At 45.9% G+C, this 22,396-nt stretch overlaps 1 protein-coding gene and 1 pseudogene across 2 annotated transcripts in view; one reads left to right on the top strand and one right to left on the bottom strand.

The window, feature by feature from the left end:
• Positions 1 to 7,565: 7,565 nt before the first annotated feature.
• LOC308426810 (small ribosomal subunit protein uS5-like) lies at positions 7,566 to 8,440 on the bottom strand (annotated as a pseudogene). Its single transcript has one exon. The product of its transcript is annotated as a small ribosomal subunit protein uS5-like (transcript).
• Positions 8,441 to 12,560: 4,120 nt separating this feature from the next.
• The window catches only part of PYGB (glycogen phosphorylase B), a 41,249-nt gene continuing 31,413 nt past the window's right edge, over positions 12,561 to 22,396 (top strand). Inside the window, exon 1 of the mRNA XM_080925488.1 lies at positions 12,561 to 12,850. Within this exon, the coding sequence (XP_080781614.1) occupies positions 12,608 to 12,850 (243 nt within the window). The 5' untranslated portion in view covers positions 12,561 to 12,607. The remainder of the gene's footprint in view (positions 12,851 to 22,396) is intronic.

Here is a 22,396-nt window from a genome sequence, read left to right as displayed (position 1 = left end):
CCCAGATCATGGTGCAGGCCTCTGGTGGGAACCTTCATGCTATAGTGTAGGATAAGAAAGCAGAATGGGAAAAGGTGATAGGAAAGAGCAAGGAGATCCAACTCTGTCTGTCTGTCTGTCTGTCTGTCTCTGTGTCTGTCTGTTTCTGTGTGTGTGTGTGGGTACGCTCATCTGTTGTGCACATGTAGTGAGAAGTTGACTTCCAGTATCTACTCTTTTTTTTTTTTTTTTTTTTTAAAGCAAGCTTTTTCTATCTTACGGAACCAAGAGCTTGCTGTTCATCAGAAGAGCTAGGATTCCCTCAGAATCCACTTGTCTCCACCATCCCATCCAGGAGTTACAGATACTCACTACCCACCACGCATGGCTTTCGAATGCATTCATAACACCCACTCTCCCGATAGTCACCTCCGTTTGCTCATTGGGGAGGCGGCCATCTTTTATTGGGGCTTTGTCTCCTTACAGTGCTATCAGAAATTATGTTTCCAAATCAGTGAATGATGGACTTAAACCATAATACCAGAGAGCACACTTAAATCTCTTTTTCAGTTAAGTTAGAACAGCAGTGGCTTTGGTTTATTGAGTGGTCACTGGGCCAGGCATCAATAACTTGTGTGATCTTGTGTGATCACTAGGGTTATGACCATACAACTAGCTCCCTCTTGCCATGGCAAGCTGGACCTTAAGGACCTCAGAGGATTCTCTAGGGCCTAGTGAGTAAGGGAACAAGAGGCAGCTGCTTAGATGCAGAACTAGAGACTTCTCACCCTAAGCCAATTACCTCATTCCTTGTGAAGAAAGCATTACCAGAGCAGAGTTCCTGGTCACACCAACCCATATAGTACAGGCTGGGCTCCACCCTAAGAAATCAGCCTTAGTTCTAAAAATGTGCTCTGTGATGGTTGGGAAAGTAGACACACTGATAAAAAAACACTTCCAGGCCTAACAACCACCCCTCTGTTATCCGACAATCTTCAGTTGGTTCTGTCATTGACTGCAGAGATTAAGGCTTCTATGGGAGAGGTTCAGAGCTGCCTTGTAAACCCTAGTGTCAGCTACACGATTTACATAGTTCTCGAGCAGACATCCCCTTATAAGGCAGCCTGTCTCCAGAAGCAGTATGAAAGGTCGGAAGAGGGCTGCCCATGAGCGTGCATGTTCTTCCACTGAGCCACCCCAGCCCCTGCTGAGATCCCATGGTACAGAGCCAGGGAGTGGAATATCTACTAGGCTGGGGTGCTCTGAAAACACAGCTTTAGGGTTGGAACCCACCCAGGGAGAGCAGCTTAGGATAAAATGGCAAAGTGCCAAAGCTTAGAGGCCTGCCAGAAATTGTTTTAAGGCATGAGAGAGAGGTGGGAATAAAAGTAGAGTTTGAACTTTCTGAGGAGTAAGAGATTTCAAAGAATTAAGTTTTTCCCCCAAGATTGGGAGACACGTACTAGACAAGCACTCTGCCACTAAGTCACAATTCCAGACCTTCAGAGGACCTTTATTTATTTATTTTTAATGAATACTTTCAGGCTGGCAAGATGGCTCACTGGTCAAGAGCGCTGACTGCTCTTCCAGGACCCAGGTTTTAGTCCCATACTTGTCAGTTTACAGTGATCTATAACTCCAGTTCCAGGACATGTGATGCCCTTGCCTGGACATTTCCAACACCAGCCATGCACATGGTCCACGTGCAGGCAAAACATAAATAAAAGGAACATATGGGGGTGTTACACAGCCTTTAAGTGGAATGAAGTTCTGGGGCTGTGGTTAAATCTGGGGTCAAGCTGTCTAGCTGTGTGCAAAGGCTATAGGGTCAATTCTCAGCCCAGGGTTAGATACAAAAGATTACATATAATTTGGCTTACATGAAATATCCAAAGTAAGGACAGAATCAAGATGGTAGTTTACCAGAGCAGATATGGGGAAACTGGTATAGATTGCAGGATTTGTGGAAGACAGGGAGAAGGTTATTTACACTTATATAAGGTGGTGGTTTGAATATCCCTTGATCCAGGGAGTGGCACTATTAGGAGTTGTGGCCTTGTTGGAGGAAATGGGTGGGCTTTGAGACTCTCCTAGCTTCCTGAGGATGCTGAGTCTTTTCCTGACCTTCAGATCAAGTATAGAACTCTCAGCACCTTTCCCAGCGCTGTCTCCCTGGACATTATCATCACGCTTCCTGCTATGATGATAATGAGCTGAACCTGTGAGCCAGCCCCCGTTATGTGTTGTCCCTTATGAGAGCTGCCTTGGTCCTGGTATCTCTGCTCCAAGATTACCCACCCTAACTAAGACAAGTAACAATGGTGGCACAACTCAATAAACACACTAAAATCCCTGGAATTGTGCACTTTAAGTGGGTAGCTTAGGATATGCAAATGATCTCAGTAAAGCAGTTTGCAAAGTGGAAGCATAGATTCAGGAATGAAGTTCCCAGGTTATGTGAGGTCCCGTGCTCCTGGTGTAACATTGCAAGGGAAATCAGATTAAAACAAGTTTCTCTTTGGGCAGATCTCTTTAGTCAAGCTTTACCTCATATGGGGTTGTGTGTGTGTGTGTGTGTGTGTGTGTGTATTGTTTTGTGATTGTTCTTAACGCAGCAGACTCTCTTGTTATTTTAACCCTCAGGCCTGTTTTCAGACCTGTAGATTCATTAATTCTTGAGAGAAGAGCCAGGCCTACTTGATAGCTGGTGATCCTGAGGAAGGTCAGGCAACCCAGAAAAGTCTGCCTAGAAAAATGAAAAAAAATTGAAATCTCTGATGGATCACGTGGGCCTTCCCTCTTCACCCTGCCTCGAATTTCCTTGTAGGGTCCTCTGCTCTTTTGCCTTGTCAGTGGGTGCTCCCAGGCAGGGCTCCACCTAAATCAAACAGCCAGGGTTCAGCAGCAAGGCAAAGCAAATAGACCTTTGGCAAGAAATCTTCCCCAGCTTTCCTCCTTATACAGAGTTCCATGTTTGGATCAGCCTCCGCTGGACTGGCTCTGTCTGAGAGGATGTTCAGCAGGGACCTGGGCTGCTCTAAGGGCTCACTGTGGGCACAGCTACCCACTTTGCAGCTTTTGTTTCTCTCCTTTACCAGTGCAGCTGATTTTTAAGCTTTTCTTGATTAGATTACGTAAAATGTACAGATTTTAAAACAGCTACTTCAGTGGTTTTGTGAAATGCCCTTAATGTAATTCATACTCCTAAAACACTGGACACATCTATGACCCTGGAGAGTTTCACTCTATCCTAGCAACACTCTGGTTTTCATCAGAACACATCTATTTTGGGTTCTGGAGATTCAGCATGTGCTAAGCTACACCCCTAACCCCTTTATAATACCTGTTTGTGTCAACCCTCCGAGGTCACATGGCCATGATCATATGGTATAGACTCTCCTTATCTGGCTCTGTTTTATTTTTTGAACACAAGGTCTCGCTTATACCTTCGCTGGCCTGAAACTTGCTATGTAGACCAGGCTGTTCGCAAACTCAGATTCATCTACCTTTCCCTCCAGAGTTCTAGGATTAAAAGACTGACACATCAGAACATCCACCAGCTTTGGCTTAATGTCTGCCTTCAGTTACCACCTCCCCATTCTCTCTGCCACAGTTCTCTGCCTACCCAGAGGACTTGGGAGGGGGCTGCAAAGAGTAGCCTGAAGTGGAAATGTAAGGATTCTTTGGAGAGTCAGTTAGATGGGGTTTTTCTGGGGCAAACACCCGAAGGAACATTTCATTAAAGTGGACACAGGTATGAAGGGCTAAGGTAGACTCGTGAAAAACATTTCACTGAGTCACAAATGAAAGGATGTTCTGCTAAAGCAAGCACATGGAAGGACACTTGATAAAGGGTTCTTCTCTAACAACACATATGTATTTGTCTGCCTTACATTGTGTAGTTGAGCTACATTTGCTGGGACTCTAGAGAGAGAAATGCACCAAAAAACTTCTGGTGGTGTGCTGTACCACGGACTTGGGCTGATTGGATGCACAGGCTAAGGCAACACACATGCTGAGGCAAGGCATATGTGGAGGACACGTGATGTTTGGAGGGTATAAATGGGACTCCATGGGGTGACAGAGACAGAGCTTGGCTTGCTTATAGAGCTCGCTGTACAACACTAGGGTTTTGAGTCTTCACTGATCTTTGCTTCCCTAAGAGGCACAGCTGAGAATTCCTGGTGTTCCTGCTGGTCCCTCCTGCTGACTCTAGCGAGCGGAGGCCGAGGCCTGGCTGTTTCCGTTAGGTCATGTCACCACTGTTGCTAACATGACTCCATCGAACTGGACTGCTGGTGTATCCATGAAGTGTTTGCGAGTGGACCGAGCTGCTGCTGCTGACCTGTGAACTCTGCTGACCTGTGAACTCTGCTGACCTGTGACCTGAACTGCCCATTTCCAGACAACAGAGACTGGAGTTGCTCCAAAGAACCTTTCTAAACAGGTACTTCCTCCACATCTTTTCTTTTGGTGGGCGGTGGGCTACAAGGGAGGTTAAAGCATTTAAGAACTGTCATTAAAATATGTTTTTTAAAAATTAAAATTAACAGTAGCCCTTGCAGGTAGTTTGCAGGGAGAGTCTAGGCTTGGAGTTCCCCTCAGGAAGTATGGGACCTGCAGTCTAAACAGGGTAGCTTTGGTGGGGGACATCCAAAGATAGGAATGCCTGAGAGTGTAGCCCCAGGAGAGACTCCAGCATAGAGCAATGTGCCATCTGCAACAGGTTTCTCAGTCACTTTGGGGACAAGGTGAGCCCACCTCTAACTGGGGATCATCAGCAACCTAAGGAAGAATGTGGAGCCCAGTTGGTGTGGGGTGAACAAGGTGGTGAATGTAGATGGCAGCTGAGGCCTTGGCTGCTCCTGTCCCCGAATGCTTCCCATGAGTGAAGGGACCTTCCTGCTTGCTCCTGCCTTTTTACCACAAAGAAATTGTCCAAGAGGTCTTTGCCCTTCACTTGTACCTACCCTCGGGGTCATATAGCTGACCTCTGACAGAATGTCATGTAGTAGCAGCACACTGGACATGTTCTTCTGAGCTGGTCTCTCTACCTCACAACACATCTGCTCTAGTGGAAATGGTTGTGAATATATGATTGTGTCACAAAATATGTACCTGGTGAAGAATCTCGGGCATTTACATCATTTCCAGTTGGACTTAGTGGACATATTTGCACATGACTCCAAGTGCACATAAGCATTTGGGTGTTTCCTTTGGAGACAAATTGCAAGGTCAAGAAGGGGGCATTTAGCTTTTGTATGTACTGCCAGTTTCTCAAGTGCTTGTATGTAAAGTATTATTGATGTAGAAACCAAAGGGCTAGGTTGCACCCCGAGTCAGTGGTCAATACTGAAGCCACAGACATTAACATGTGTAACCCAAGGGGTTCTGGGTCATTTTGAAGTTCTGGTGTTATTGGGAGACTTAAAGATACTGCTCCACTTGCTCTTATCTGTCTGAAAAAAAAAATTCTCCTAGGCAGATTCTGGTGTGCGGTAGAGTGGTGCTCACTGGTGATTCCCCAGTACTGGGGGGGGGGGGTAGAAAGACCATTTAGTTTTAGGACAACCTAGACTATACAACAGCAGCCTGTCTCAAGCCAAGGGCAATTGCCTAGCCTTTGTGGGCCCCTGGGTTCACTCCTAGCATGACAGAAACAAAGTCACTGGTGTTGAGGAAATGCAACTGCCCATTACATTACCAGTTCCTACTAGGTTTCCTGTATATAATACCTCTGGCATTTGGGTTATAGTGGCAATGATTTTCTAGACTTTCTTTTTTAGAGACTTGAAGGCCATTTATATAGTAATTTATTCTGGATAAAATATTTCATTTAATGGTAGACTGGGATTAGATGGGATGTCTGTATCACACCCATCCCTACAAGGCTTAGAGGTCGTTATAGAAGAGAAGGTGGAAAGAGTGTAGGAGCCAGAGAGGGTGGATGACTATAGGAAATGTTTGGGGGTACAGCAGAGACATTGCACCTGGAATCTCACAGCAGTTGTGACAGCACACACAGGCTCTGCCCTAGCTCCAGCCAGACAAAATCCCGACATGGAGAGGGGAGGCAGGCATGAAGTCCAACCCCTACCTGAGGAACTATTGGCAATTGATAGATTCTGGGAAAGCCAGTTCCCTCCCTCCCTCTTCCTCTTCCTCTTCCTCCTCCTCCTCCTCCTCCTCCTCCTCCTCCTCCTCCTCCTCCTCCTCCTTCTTCTTCTTCTTCTTCTTGTTCTTCTTCTTCTTCTTCTTCTTCTTCTTCTTCTTCTTCTTCTTCTTCTTCTTCTTCTTCTTCTTCTTCTTCTTCTTCTTCCTTCTTCCTTCTTCTTCTTCTTCTTCTTCTTCTTCTTCTTCTTCTTCTTCTTCTTCTTCTTCTTCTTCTTCTTCCTTCTTCCTTCTTCTTCTTCTTCTTCTTCTTCTTCTTCTTCTTCTTCTTCTTCTTCTTCTTCTTCTTCTTCTTCTTCTTCTTCTTCTTCTTCTTCCTTCTTCCTTCTTCTTCTTCTTCTTCTTCTTCTTCTTCTTCTTCTTCTTCTTCTTCTTCTTCTTCTTCTTCTTCTTCTTCTTCTTCTTCTCTCTCTCTCTCTCTCTCTCTCTCTCTCTCTCTCTCTCTCTCTCTAAGTTGTGGTCCCTGGGGCTGGAGAGATGGCTCAGAGATTTAAGAGCACTAGGTGACTCAAAACCATCTGTAATGTCATCTGATGCCTTCTTCTGGAATACACAAATCTTTAAAAAAAACTTAAAAACAAACAAAAAAGGTGTGGTCCTTGTTATGTTGGTGGTACTGGGAGAACAAATTGGACTTGATGGGTTAAAAAAGGGGGGACACAAACTTAGGTGGGTAGGGAGAGGTGGTAGATATGGGAAGAGTTTGGAAAGGGAGTAGAATATAATCAAAATATATTGTATGAAAATTTCAAAGAACAACAACAACAAAAAATTGCAAATAAAAGGCTGAGACTGGAGAAAAGCTAATTAAAACTCAGCATGTAGGCAGCTCAGCATTTAATTCCAGCACTCAAGCTAGTATCGGTGGGAAAGGCCACAATGATCTATATAGTGAGACTCTTTCTCAAAAAATGAACAAAAAACCAAATTCAGGAAGTAAACAACCCAGTAATTTCAGGAAGTTCCTGAAACTGACCAGATTCTCTAGGCTTTTTCTCCAAGCCTTATATAAACAGTTAAGGGCTGCTGAGAAACACTCCTAGACAATCTAAGCATGGCAGTGTCCAGGCAGACATGGTACTAGAAGAGCTTAGAGTTCTACATCTTGATCTGAAAGTAGCCAGGATGAGACTTGTATACTTCAGGCAGCCAGGAGGAGGTACTGATTCCACCCTGGGCAGAGCTAGGCCTAGGAGACCTCAAAGCTTGCCTACAAAGTGACTTCCTCCAACAAGGTCACATCTATTCGAATAAGGCCACACCTCCTGATAGTGCCACTTTCTGTGGCCAAGAAAGTATTTTAGTGGAGCCCATACTTAAGAGACTTTGAATTATAAAAAGACTGATTTTTAAAAAGAGATTAGATATTTTTTTTAACAAATTTGGTTCATTTATTTTGTCTTTTATAAAAATCCTTATGTGGTAGCCACAGCTGGAGCCTGGGTCCTCTGAACAGAGACTCTGGTGTGGGTTTTCACAAGATGATCAGTGAATTCCTGATAAGGAGACTTGGTGAACACAGTTTCTTTCCAGAGGTCAGGGGTCAAGTAGCTGTACGTTTTTGAGATGGCATCAAAGGTGGCCTTGGCAAAGTTGCCCAGGGTGGCAGTGCAGCCTCTGGCTAAAGTGTAGCAGTCATCTATACCAGCCATCATCAGAAGCTTCTTGGGCACAGGAGCAGAGACAATGCCAGTGCCTCTGGGGGCAGGAATGAGACACCAGCACAGAGCCACAGCGGCCTGTCACCTTGCATGGGACAGTGTGGGGCTTGCCAATCTTGTTCCCCCAGTAGCCTCTCCTCACAGGGACGATGGAAAGCTTGGCCAGGATAATGGCCCCTCGAATGGCAGTGGCAACCTCCTTGGAGCACTTAACACCAAGACCAACGTGACCATTGTAGTCCCCAATAGCGACGAAAGCCTTGAACCTGGTCCACTGGCCAGCCTGGGACTGCTTCTGCACTGGCATGATTTTGAGAACCTCATCCTTTAGAGATGCACCCAGGAAAAAGTCGATAATCTCAGACTCCTTAATGGGCAGGGAGAACAGGTAGATCTCCTCCAAAGACTTGATCTTCATGTCCTTAACCAGGCGGCCCAGCTTGGTGACGGGGATCCACTCCTTGTCTTCAGCTTTACCTCCACGAGCCCCGCGGCCTCGACCACGGCCTTGGCCTCGACCACGACCGCGGCCCCTAAACTGCCGAATCCTCCGCGGAAGCCGCCGCGGTCTCCTAAGCCTGGGCCCCCGGTCCTCCGGGCCCTCCCGCTGCACCGGCGTCATCCGCCATTTGGTGTTTTCCCGAAGAAGAAGAAGCGAGATTAGATATTTTAAAGAGATTGCAATTTTAATATGTAAGAATTTGTAAAGACTGTGGGACTTTTAAGGTTATTTAGATCTTGGAGATGAATAAGAAGGTGAAGGTTGAGACTTAATAGAGTTGTGTTTGTGTGTCAAGTTGACAAGGGGTCAATTGTACTGGCTGGTTTTGTGTCAACTTGACACAAGCTGGAGTTATCACAGAGAAAGGATCCTTAGTTGAGGAAATGCCTCCATGAGATCCAGCTGTAAGGCATTTTCTCATCTAGTGATCAAGGAGGAAGGGCCCAGCCCATTGTGGGTGGAGCCATCCCTGGGCTGGTAGACTTGGGTTCTATAAGAAAGCAGGCTGAGCAAGCCAGGGGAAGCAAGCCAGTAAGTAACATCCCTCCATGGCCTCTGCATCAGCTCCTGCTTCCTGACCTGTTTGAGTTCCAGTCCTGACTTCCTTTGGTGATGAACAACAATGTGGAAGTGTGAGCTGAATTAACCCTTTCCTCCCCATCTTGCTTCTTGGTCATGACGCTTGTGCAGAAATAGAAACCCTGACTCAAACACCAACCATTGAAACACATGACTCTATGGAGCCCAAACCGATCCAAACCACCACAGGGTGCTTGTCTTTTGTTTGTTTTATTTTGTTTTTCTTGTGAGAAAGAGAGCCACTGTGTAGCCAGGCTATCCTGAAACTTACTGTGTAGCCTAAGGTAATCCTCCTGCCTCAACCTCTCCATTGCAATCATTACAGACAGGCATGTGCTACCATGCCAGGCTTAACATATCTGTCTTCACACAGTGTCTGTCTCTCTTGCTACTTTAATCTGTGGGTCAGATTTTATTGGCTCTGCATGCTGACATGTAAAACATTTGAGAAATCTTTTTGCTGAGACTATAATCCAAAGAGAACTTGACCTAGAATTGCCAAGCATCTCTCCTCCCTTCAAGGCTAAAGATACCAACCAGCTTCTATGACCAGAAACCCCAAACTATGAAAAGAAGAAAAAAAAAATAGTAACACTTAAATTCCTAGTCCCAGGGAGGACATGAGAATTCCTTTGCTTCTCTCCTCTGTCTGTCCCTGTCTTATATCTGCGACCTAACACTTCTAGGAGATGCTTGTGAGCAAGGTTCCTTCTTCCCATTCTTAGACCACCAAATAAAGCCTTGCTTTCTCTCTAGCATTTGTCTTTAGACAGTTGTTTTGTGTAGGACACTCCTGGGGACCCGGGTTCAGTAACATCAGCCTCAGCTGACATCTTGGCTACACAAGGCAGTATTGAATCAGTACGTCAACGAGAGACTACTGTGAAAAAAAGTGTGAAGTCTGGGAGACAGGAAGATTCTTTGATGGCATTGAAAACCAGGCAAACACAGCTGAGGAGGCTGAAGTTCGGGGAAGCGGGACTGGGCTGGGAGACTGAGTGGGTTATATGGTTGTGAACTATATGCTGTGGTTAAATCTTCTGTCTCCTCTAAAACTCATGTTGAGACCATGGAGGAACACTACTTGTTCTCCATTGACTCAGCTTTTGTGTTTATACAACCCAGGACCATCTGCCTAAGGGTGGAGCCACCCACAGTGGGCTGAGCTTTCCCACATGGAGCATTAATCAAGAAAGAGACTTCCACACTTGCTTGCAGACCAGTCTGACGGTGGCATTCTCACAATTGAAGTTCCAGATGACTAGCTTTTGCCTAGTTGATAAAAATTAAGCAGAACAGTAAGGGAGCGTGCTTCCATGTTGCCAGCTAGTTATTTAACCTTTGATTGGCCAGCTTAGAGAAACCAGCCTGAAATGCAGGGAGCTCCAATTTTCCATAATTCAGAGTTAACAACTGTAGAGTGTCCAGATCATTAGAGCAATAGGGTCAGTTCCCCTATTCTGTGCCAAAGTAGGTAGGTGAACCTTTCCCACATAGTAGGTATATAATCTGTCAGACCAGAGAAGTCTTTGACCAACTATTTGTTTTGAAGCAGGTCTGTCTATGAAGCTGGCCTCAGCCAGTGTTGGGATCACAGGCATGGTTAGGTCTTTGGAAGCCTGTAAACTGTGTCATGGGGGTGACTTCCGAACAGCCCAGTCACTCTCAAGAAGATCCCATTAGCCAGAGTCCAGGAGCCCCACACCCCCCTCCCTGTCCCAGCATCAGTGACTGAAATTTGATCTTGTTGGCTTGAGAATCACAAGGCTAAAGTGTAGAGTGAATTCCAGAGCAGAGCAAGAGTAAGGAGAAGCGGTCCTGTATGTTGTTCCCCAAGAAGTCTGTCACCGAGAAGAGGTTGAGGTAAGTTAACTCTGGAATCATCAAACCAGGAACTACACTTGGAATTTTGCTTTTGCCTTTCCTGGAGCTGGGGCTGGAATGCAAACCATTACTGAGCTACACCTCCAGCCTACACCTGGACTTTTATGACATCCCCTGTGGCAACCTTTACCTCCACAAGCAGGAACTTCTACATCCCCATCAGCGAACCTAAAGGAGCAAATGAAGGCAAGTTTCTAACTTCAGTATGCGAGGAAAGTTCCAGAATAAGGAACGGTCATTCTTCTGGAGCCAAGGGAGTTCCCTGGAGGCAGCCCTGTGTGCTGATGACCAGAAGGTCTCATCACAGAGCTCCCTGGGAAACAGTGTCAAGCAGCAGCTTTGGAAGCTGCTTCCCACACGTGGTGGCGGGTTCTGTGTCTCTGTCAGACATATCTCCAGCCATAGGGTATTCCTTCAAAAAATATATGTACTCATACATGCATAGATGTATGTATGTATATACTATTTTATGATAGCTTGGCAACCAGTTATGTAGGATTAAATTGGATTAAAGTTTTATTTAGGTAGGTTGAGTCCTGCCTTGTTAAAAACCTGCACCCTTTATCTGGAAAACAAACATTTGCCAAAACTGCCAGAAGGGAAGGTTGTCACAGAGGGACTAAGGTCATGCTATACATCCTCTTTAGTTTGCTAAGAGAAAAGTTCTTTTACCGACCAAGACCACTGTTCTTTGCAAAGTCTGTATGCCTTTTTATTGCTACCTGCCTGATATGTACATGTATTGTAATTATAATGTATTATATAATCCATTTGTCTCTGCAATTTCTGTTTCTGTAAGCATGCATAACTAAAGTTCCTTAATGATTAAGGGACTCAGAGACCACTCTCTGATGATCCCCTAGGCAGGAACTGCAGTGTTGCCTCCTGACCAAAAACTGCTATAAGAAATTTGGGCTGGGCTGGACCCTTTACAGCCCACCAGTGAAATGTTTTTCCCACCTCTCCGTGTGCATGGCAGACTTCTTGCTGGGTGGAATTTTCTTTAAAAGCAGAGGGGTTGTATTTATGGTAGTCTCTGCACATCTTTGGAGAGAATGCCGTATCTTTAATTTGTAATTGGTTTTCTGTGTTGGTCACTGCAGCCTAGACTGGTAATTTGTATTTTTGAGGTGCTCCATACCGTTTGTTCTCTAGAGCTGAAGTGAAGTGTCTTGGAGGCACAAACTTTGATATGACGTCTGAATTTCTAATTTTTGCACCAACAACCTTTTATTTTCTTGTGAATGTGTTTTGAGAACCATCTGTGGCAATGAGACCCATCAGGTGTTGGGGGCTGCCTGTCAAACATACGCTCAATTCTCTTAAGGTTTAATAGGACTCAGCTGCACCTCGTCACCCAGTGCATTCCTAAAGGGGACATCTGGTGATTTTGTGCAGAGCCAGTAACCTGCAGCCCAGGAAACTCCAGGAAGTCCAGGATGGCAAGTTTGCCTTTCAGTGTGGCAGGCGCAGCTACTGGTTCTGTTTTTACTTTTGACCCACAAAGGTTGTAAATCTCAAGTATGGGGAAGCTGCAATCCTGTTTTTCCAGCCTCAGACACACCAGTAAAAGGGATAAACCACTTCCCCTCTAGTGTTCAGGCTCTCTTCCAGGCTGAAACCAGATTCACTGTCTCTTCCTCTGAGGCCCCGCCTCCAATTCAGGTCACGCCCACCGACAGGGCTCTGCCCTCTCGCAGTACGCAGGCGCAATCCGTATCAGCCGGCTTCCGCCGCAGTCCTGGGCGCCAGAGACGCTGCAGCATCCCAGCACTAGAGTCTTTTCTGCTCGCTCCAGGTCCATCCCTTTTTCTCTGCCTCGTCTGGCGCCATGGCGAAGCCGTTGACGGACAGTGAGAGGCAGAAGCAGATCAGTGTGCGTGGCATCGCGGGGCTAGGCGACGTGGCTGAGGTGCGGAAGAGCTTCAACAGGCACCTGCACTTCACGCTGGTCAAGGACCGCAATGTGGCCACGCCCCGCGACTACTTCTTCGCTCTGGCACACACAGTTCGCGACCACCTAGTGGGCCGCTGGATCCGCACACAGCAGCATTATTACGAGCGGGACCCAAAGGTGAGCATCCTGCCCTCCCTGGAAGGGAGACCGAGTCCAAGGCAGGGCGGGCTCCGCCCCCCCAGTATCACCCATGGGCCTGATCCCTGTTGCTCTGTGGTCACCAGTGACCAATAAAGTGACAGTAGAATTATGCATCCTCCTTCGAAGGACGCGTGCATACCCGCGCTTGCGAGTTTTGTTTTAATTGAGAACCATCCGCCTTGCTCCCCGGCCCGCAGTCCCCAGTACCTAAATATGGCTTTGAGTGGCCCTTGTCTTCCACCGCAGCCCTTCCCTCACCGGCGTTTTTGGACTCTGGCAGTATGGAGCCAGGCCTCTGCCCTCAGCGGAGTTGCGCGTCCCAGGGAAGTGCCCTAGGGGTCTGCTCTTCCCGCAGCTGCAACGCCCCTGGTCCTGGCGGTCCTGGCGGATTTTCCGGCTGGTTTCCAGTTGTGCACTTCCGAGATGGCTGCAGGGTTGGTGCTTCCCCTACTCCCCACTCCCACCCCACCCCCTTTTTTCCCTGCAGTTCGGAGTGAAGATCGGGAGACTGGAACTAGATCCGGTCGTTTTATGAGTTGGAAAGGGGTGAGATCAGTAATCTGCAGGGAATTTTCCGTCCCGTGCTCCCTATCCCCACCTCTATCTACTCCGAGGCTGATGATGAGAAGAAGATCATCTGTAATGCCTGCCTGAAACAAAGATGGAATCCCAGTGGGGAAGGCTGCCTTTGAGTTTCCACCTTGGGAAAACTTGTTTGGAAGTTGCTTTAGAAGTTGTAGCTTTCTCTATTTTGCCAACATTTGTTCTCAGTAGGAAAACAAGATACACTGAAAAAAGTCTTTTACAGTTCTCACCACTCCCCTGTCTGCGGGCCTGTTAACTCTGTGCAATTAAGCTGGCCTCAAAGCCATGGAGACCCACCTTGCCTCTGCCGAGCGCTGGGACTAATGGCATGTGCCAGCTCCACCAAGCCTCCTAGTCCTCCTTATTCTTTGCCATTTATGAGTCCAGGTAATTTATGTTCCTACACAGGTGCACATATGTGTATGTTGCACAATATTGTGGCTTTTGTTTCATCCGAAACCATTTGTGGCTTCACTCATAAACTGGGCTCTGGGTCAGTACTGGTGCTTCTCAGCTAAAGTATGTATCTTCTTTTTACACATCCCCATGTTGCAAGATTTCCCTTGTTGTCCATCCGTCTATCCATCCTTCCTTCCTTCCTTCCTTCCTTCCTTCCTTCCTTCCTTCCCTGCTTTTGGTATGGAGATTTCTGTCTACCCTGTATTAAGATAAACCCTAGCAAGGAAAAGACTTGTCTTTCTGGGGCCAGTTAGTAATGATCTGATTTGCAGTAGAAACCTGGGCACCCAACAGCTAGCTGCCTATTGACAGAGCTTTAGAGTATTTTTTTATAGGGCATTAAAGTGTATTTGATAATTGCTAAGAGTAAAAATTAATTGCTTTCCAAACTCACTCTGAGACTTTTTCCCTTTTTAAACTAAAGATGATGAGATCAGGCTTTTGGGCTTCTTCATATTTAGTATGCGGGGCAGCTTCTAAAGAAGTGGCCTGGAATGGCTAAAACAGGTCATTGCAACACTAGCTTGGGATAACTGCCAGGGAAACTGGCCAGCAGTGGCTCCCTCAGAATGCCTTGTTAGTAGAAGAGCTGTGTTGCCCAGATTCACTGGTGTTATCCAAACAGTGGATGACAAGGGATACAGCTTTGCCTGTATGTTCAAGGTCATTTCCCAGGAGTTGGAAGACACTGTAGGGCTCCTGTTGTGGTCAGTCTAGGGATGAAGGAAATATCTCTCTGGATAGCAGTCTACCCAACAGGTATGGTGATATGTTCCTGTAGGCTCAGCTACCCTAGAGTTTAAGGCACCCTTGGCATAATCCCCTGTTTCTTTCAAGAGACAGGAGAGAGACGGCACAGTGGTAGAGCTCAGATTTAAGTGTTTGATACCCTGGTTTTTGGTGGTTTTCTGAGCAACTGATGCTGACAATCAGCCAGCCCACCTCTTTGTACCGTGTGAGGCGTGTACTTCCAAGAAAACCCCTCAGAGGCATCCCTGGCTCTGGCATTACCCAAGGGATCTGGAATCATGGTGGCCTATTTGATAAAGCAGGGCTTCTATTATTTTTTCTTTTACAGATTTGCAACTTCTGCTTGCTGGAGCGAAGATGGGAAAACTGATGAACTAGCAGGCAGTGTTGACTGTAGTTTCACAGATTACATTGGAAGTGTGGCTCAGTGTGTTTCCTGCATCCGTTCTCTACACTGGCAGAAACATCTGGGGCCTTTTTCTCACTTAACTGACTTCTTTCTCTGTATAAACCTTTTTGTTGGTGTGTGAATGTGTGTGCACATGCATGAGGCAGGTATGTACCCTACCAGAATCCATGTGCAGGCCAGAGAAGGGCTCTCAGAAGTCAGTTCTTTCCCGCGGGCATGTGGGTTCTGGGAACACTACTTTGATGGGTTGGTGGCGGTAGCCTTCACCTGTTGAATCACCTTGTTTTTAGAAGCCTTCCATTTGTTCAGTCTTAAGAGCACACAGCCCCTAAGATTTTCTTAGGCCCTTCCATGGCTAGTGATTTTCCTTTTACCTAGTGGTATTGTACTTTTGTCTTTTCTTAATTCTGTTGTTTTCTGTGCGTGTTGGTGTTTTTGCCTCCACTTATTTCTGTGCTCCAGTTTCAAGCCTGCTGTCCACAGAAGTCAGAAGTGATGGTCTCTCCTGGGACCCAAGTTACAGACGGTTGTGACCTGCTGTGACCTGCCATGTGGGTGCTTGAGATTGAACCCAGGTCCTCTGGAAGAGCATCTGGTGCTTTGACCACTGAGTCATGTCTCCATCTCTAGCATTGTGGTTGTTAGAAACAGTAATTACATTCATGGTATAGTTTCTTGTAATCTTTGACAAGGTCTAGAAGTTCATTCTGAAATAGCAGCGCCTTGGAGGGCACTCAGTTTAGGGAGCAGAGACCTGCGCAGTAAGAGACCTGTGTCTAATCCCATTTACAGTCTTTGTTTTACTTGGTGGTATTGGAGATCAAACCTAAGGTCTGAAGTGTTTTGGGTACACTTATCACTGAGTAATGTGAACACGCTCAGCCCAAACTTCTTCCATCCTGATTTTTTCCATTTCCTACTTTGTGATATGCTACTGTGTTTGGGTTGACACCCACCACCCACCTCACCCCCTTTTAGGTGGGATCTCTCTGTGTAACCCAGGATGACCTCACATAGCATGGTCAGGCTTTATGTTTGCTTATAAAATGTCCCCAGTGAATGTTGACATTCCCTTTATCCAGAAATGATGGGAGCCAGAAGAGTTCAAGGCTGTCTTTGGTTTTGTAGCAAGTTTGAGATCAGCATAAATCATGCAAGAGACCCCTCTCAAAAACCAATATCTTACTAGGTGTGGTGATGTATGCTTTTGAGGCATAGTCAGGCTAGTTTCTGAGTTTAAGGTCTGGTCTACATAGTAAGTTCTAGGCTAGCCAGGACTGTACAGTAAAACCCTGTCTTGGAGGAAAAGAGGGAGGAGGAGGAGGAGACTAAAAATCAAAGTCTATCCAGAAAGATTTGAGCAACATGTAACATCAAAGGTTCAAATTAGTAAAAGGCCTCAGTGAAGGTAAGAAAGACATTGTGGTGTAGCCAAATGCCATGGGTCTGAATCTTGGTGACTCACAAGTTAAAATAAGCATAGCCAAGACATGGGTAGAAAAAGACTTATGATCTCCAGCAAGGAAGGAGAGGATGGAAGTTATTTCCAAAGCAATGCTCTCTCAGAACAGAGCAGGCATTGAAATGTTATTCAGAAGACCCGTGGACACACTGGAGCTGGCTTTCTCCTAAGCATGCTCATTCCAAGGTCAGGGAGCACACATTTAAAATTTTCAAGTGTGAGACCTTGTGTCAAAAAACAACAACAACAACAAAAAGATTAAAGTGATAGTCTTGGCACTGTAGTGTGTATTATGAAAGTTTTGCTGGAAATAAAGGAAAAGATACTTGAATGTGCCTTGATTGAGAAGTCTGCCCCTAAAGGTGCCTACTTCTCTTTGTGGCTAACAGAGTACAGAGGATGCATTAAATTTGGCTATGAAGTCAGGAACTGAACTCAGTTCTGGCCACCAAAGCAAATGGCAGATTAAATGCACTTCCAGGAGTCAGCAAAATCACGCTGCTGTCATGTGTATTGTGTGCAGGTGCTTAATCTCTGTGTAGGTCTTGGAAAAGTCAGTTGAGTAACCTGTGGACAGTTGACCTCATGGTTTGGTAAAGTAAGTATGAGGCCTGATGTTATCGGTAGGTTGAGGAAAAACAGGTCTTCTAAGAAGATGAGCATAATGAATTTGCATGGTTTTGCAGTGTGTCTGGACCAGCTGCCGAGAAGACAATCCAGCAGCCTGGCCATTCTGTGAGCACTGCATCCGGAGCTTTGTTAGAATCCGTAAACGGTGGGAGCTAATGCTACAGTCTTCTTGACATCACTAGTCTCCTGTTGTGTTCCCACTTGTGTGTGTGAAGATGATCTTTCCTCTAGCAGGCTTCCCCAACAGCAGATAATGCAGCTCTTTGGCCTCAGACTGGTGGTAGGCAAGCTAAGCTGTTCAATGTTGACTAGAAAAAGACTCCTGTCAGTGAGCATGCACCTTTGGCCTCTGCTCTGACAGGCTATGATGGTAAATTTTATGTCTAAACTCGGCTAGGACACATTGCCCAGACATTCACATTGTCCTGATTTATAGGAAGGTGGTTTTGGGGTGAGATTAACACTTGAATCTGTAGGGTTTGTTTTAAGACACATCTCCCTGTGTAGCTCATTGAACCTCAGCCCCCTGGCTGGGATTATGGGCATATATCACTCCGTTTAACTTTAATTTAATTAAAAATTTAATTGCTATTGCCTTGGTCAGTGTATCACTGTGAAGAGGTACCATCACCACAGCAACTCTTATAAAAGAAAGTACTTAATTGGGGCTGGCTTACAGTTCAGAGGTTTAGTCCACAGTCATGGCAGGAAGCATGGCAGGCTGCAGGTAGACATGGTGCTGGAGACTTAGCTTGAGAGTTCTACAGAACCAGGCTTGAGGACCTGAAACCTCTAAGCTCACCTGCAGTAATACACTGCCCCCAAGGCCACACCTCCTAATAGTGCCATTCCCTGGTAGCCAAGCATTCAAATATGTGAGTCTACGGGACCATTCCTATTTGAGCCACCCTAGACCTCATTCCGGTAAATCTGGGTTCTTGACTGCTACAGAAAAGAATTTCCGAATGATGTAAAGCCAGGGTGTTAATTAAGATTTAAAAAAAGGGGGTGGGGGTTCCGTTTTGTTGTTGGAATGTTTGCCTGGCGTGCACAGAAGACTAGGTTTGATCCAGGAATTAACTTAGGGTGTAATGGCATACACTGAGGTCCCAGCACTAGTGCATCAGGAGAATCCCATTCAGGCTCATCCTCATCTGCTTAGCAAGGTCAAGGCCAGACTGAGTCCAAAGTGTCCAACCATTAATCACCTATGTGATCCCCTGGCAGCCAGTCTCCATTCTTGTGGCTTGCTTGCAGTTACCTCATGAACAAAAACAGATGTGGCTGAATAACAAAAGACACCTTGCCATTAGCTTTATGTTATTGAGGCAAAGGGTCACTGTGTAGCCCCCAGTTGGCTCCTACCTCCAAACCCTTCCATCTCTGCCTCTGCTGGGATTACAGGTCTGTGCCACATGTCACCAGCAGTATGCATTTTGCTGTTAATTTATAAATTAAGCACACATATACATACATGTTCACAAATATTTTGAAAAAAAAAACATGGTGCATATTGGTTGACAGTCTCTTATCACAAATTCGTAGAACCAGAAGTTTCTTTTAGATTCTGGAGTATTTGCATAGACCTGACTATCCCACCATTCCCCCCGCCCCCCGCCATCTTGTCAGATCCCTAGTTCAGCCTCTGCTCTTGTCTCCGGCTTTGCTCACCTCAAGCACGAGTGGAAGTCTGGGGCTCCACTTCCAGGCAACATTCCCACAGTTTGTGAAAGTTTGTTAACCACTTGTTAACAGCAGGTGTGATTATAGCTGTCTGAGGACTTGCTAGTTACCCTGAAAAATGTTTCTGTCATTTAAAAGATACTGAAATTTGGATAGAAATTCGGTATAAATTCATTTAATTAAACAAAAAATGGGGGGGGGGTGAACTTTAACTTTGTAGTTTTTAATATTTTTTTTCCAATGGTTAGCTTTAGTGTTCTGGAATTGGGACACGCTGCCTGTGTTCAGTGTTTTTTTTTTTTCTTATCAATATCAGTATTTTTTCCCACTAATCCTTTTCATATCCATGTTGTCCGGTCTTACTCAGGTCTTACTCAGCCACATTTTTTATTCTGGCTTTGCTATCTCTTGATTCCAAGACAACCTTTGAGGGATGAGTTTGTGTTTTCTGTCTCTTGTTTTTCCTTCCTGTCTGTGCTCAGTTAGATCCTTTGTGGCCCTCGATGTTTGCAGTGGGGTGAGGTGGTTTTCGTCTATGAACTTTCGTCCTGTGGAGGATGCAGTGTGGTTTTGCCCATTATATTTCCTGCCTGATTTTCAAGTGAGCACCATCCCCTGGGACTGCAGGAGTGTGCTAAGGAAATTCTCTTAGGGTGTTTTTGAGTGTATCCTTGAGTGAGAAAGATCGCATTGAGGTGTGTGTGCTTGTGAGCATCTGCTATGTTAACTTGTGAGTACTGTGCATATGTAGACCCTGTGGAGTGCCTTTCCTCAGCTGGTGGTAGGACTCTCAGTGGGTACCTGTCTCTTACCCCTTGGTTGTAAGTGGTACTTGAGACATCATCTAACTTTGATGCCCGGGGTATTGACTGCTTTTCTTTTTATTTGTCTTCATTCATTCATTCGTTCGTTCGTTCGTTTGTTCATTCATTGACTGTTTTATTTATTTTCTTATTTATTTACTTAATGACTTAAGGCAAGAACTTACCCTGCAACTCTGGTTGTCCCAGACCTTGGCTCTGTAGATCACATTGTGCTTGAACTCACAGTGATCCACCTGCCTCTACTTGCTGAGTACTGGGATTAAAGTGTTCCCATGCCCTTCTTAGCATATGGGAGGCCTTGGGTTTGATCTGAAAATGTGGGAGAAAGGAGCTGGAGAAGGGAGCAAGTCCGGGAAGCGTATTCATGGGCTTGTGCATTCAGCATCACAATCAAGAATATTGCACTCATCACACTGATAAGACCTTTTAGTTGTCCTCACAGCCTTTGACATCTGTCAGTCTGTGTAGTCCTCTGCCCTCCCTAGTCTTTGTTTTGTTATGTTTTGTTTTTGGTAACTGGGATTAAGCCCACTGCCTCAGACATGTAAGTCAAGTACTCTATCCCTGAGCTGTAAACTGAGCTTTTGAAAGTTAATGTGTGTATGAATGTTGTATGTAAGGTTATTGTTGCCTTTGTGCCTGGTACTTGCAGGAGCCAGAAGAGGGCACTAGATTCCTTGGCACTGGAGTTACAGCCAGCCATGAGTCACAGTGTGGTTCCTGGAAACTGAATCCAGATCCTCTAGAAAGACATACATACAGTGCTCTCAACTGCCGAGCCATCTTTCAGCCTCTATCTGCAAGTTTTTATCACGGTTCTTTTGTCACAGGGACTTATTAAACTGCCTGGACAGGTTTTAAACATGATGTCCTCTTGCCACAGCCTTCCTACTAGGCACAAGGCCCAGTTAGACACTATGTTTGCTAGCACATGCTAGGATGAGAAGTAGTGGGCAGATGGTTTATAGCTTAAATACCCTGTGCCTAGGGCAGAAGGAACTGCAGGTTCAGGCAGTTTTCAGAGAGAGAAGAAATAATTTGCTAGAGAACTCTCTGGAGAAGCCAGGATTTAAAAGACTCCTTAGACAGTATGGCATGCCCAGCAGTAAAGTTGCCTTGGCCCACAGACTCAGCAGCATTTTGTGGAGGTTCTCTGTAATGCTGAGTAGGCCTGAGGAAGAGGACAAGGGTACACCAGAAGTCTACCCAGGAACATGGCAGTCTTTATCGTTGAGGGGTCTCTGCTTTGTGGCTCACAGAATGTCAGACATTCTGTGGGGGACTCTGACCAGGTAGATAAGGGAACTTGGCTAAGAGCCATCCCCTAATCTTGGATTGTACAGTTCTGAAGTGCCTTCCAAGATGTCTCTGCATGTCGGCCCCTGTTGGTGTGGTATTGATTTCTGAGTCTTGACAGTAGCTCCTAGAACCTGTTCAGCCTCGAAACACTGTGTGTGGCCATGGCTGGTAGCACTCTGTGTGGCCACAGTCCAAGTTAAAACACCTCACTAAGTCAAGCACACACCAAAGAAAGCTCGCTCACAGCCAGAAAAATCCAGCCTTTGCCTTGAGGGAATGATGTTTTTACTGGTTTGCCAGCATCCGCATTCTTGTTTATTGTGGGCTTCTGGTAGGCTTCTGTAGATTGTCCTGAAGCTGTTTGTATTTTAATGTTCATTCCACTTCCCCAAGAAGGGCTGCCCATACCTGTACTCTAGAGGTGACATCATCTGAACCCTCCCATTTTAATTAGTAAAATAAAGGAAAGCCAGTCGCTGGGTGGGGTGAGGGAGGTGGAGAGAGGAGAGGTCTCAGAAGTCAGAGGACAACAGGCAACATGGAGTTTCCCAAGGACCAGCTAGACCCAGGTGATATTGATTGGTGTTAAATAGCTATGAACATTAAGGATGTTACAAGTCTAGTATCTCATATAGAAGTGCAGTTTGTATCTTTGTCTATTTGATGCAATCTTCTTGTGTAAGAGGGTTTGTAGATTGAGAGTTGAATATATAAACCTCTTGGCTGTAGAGTTGTATTTATGTGGTATTTTGGGGTAGAGAAACACCCCGGGACAGAGGCAGAGAATAGGTGGTAGTAAACTGCCAAGGGAAGGGAGTTGTGTGAACGGAGTGAGATCCAGGTGGCGGCTCCGTATCAGGGTTGGGCCTGAGGAGTGAGACCTCCGGGCTGGTAAAGAGATAAATCTTTTTTAATTTTTATTATCTACTGCAACAGGCTTAGAAGCCATCCTAAGAGACACCGAATCTCACCAGGTCACCCAGGTTGGCTTCACATTTTTGGGCATAAGCCATCCATCCCCCTGTCTCAGCCTCCCAAGATGCTGGAACAACAGGAACACACACCGTGGCCTGTTTATATTTAATACCTGGAAACATTTCCTCCTTTGTAGGCGGTTTCATCTCATGTTGGGAACAGAGCTTATCTCAGAGTATACAGCTGGTAAGAGGCCAGCCTAGTTTACCATGGGATCTGCTGGCCAGGGAAGCCTCTCCTCAGGTTCTAGAATGACCTAACTCCCCTGTTAGAGGAGACGAATTCTGTGTACTGGGGACTCAAGAGAGCAGAGCTGCCCTGCAAGTAAGGTCAGCATTGGGTTCACATGAAAGTCCCACCTGGGGGCTGCTTTGTAATTCCCTCCCTGCTGTGTAAGCATCTCCAGTTTGTGGACAGAATGGGAAACTAAGATTCTGTCTGTGTTC

The sequence above is a fragment of the Micromys minutus genome (genome assembly GCF_963924665.1).
Source record: "Micromys minutus genome assembly, chromosome: 11".
Lineage (NCBI taxonomy): Eukaryota > Metazoa > Chordata > Mammalia > Rodentia > Muridae > Micromys > Micromys minutus.
This window is presented reverse-complemented; position numbering and strand designations above follow the sequence as displayed.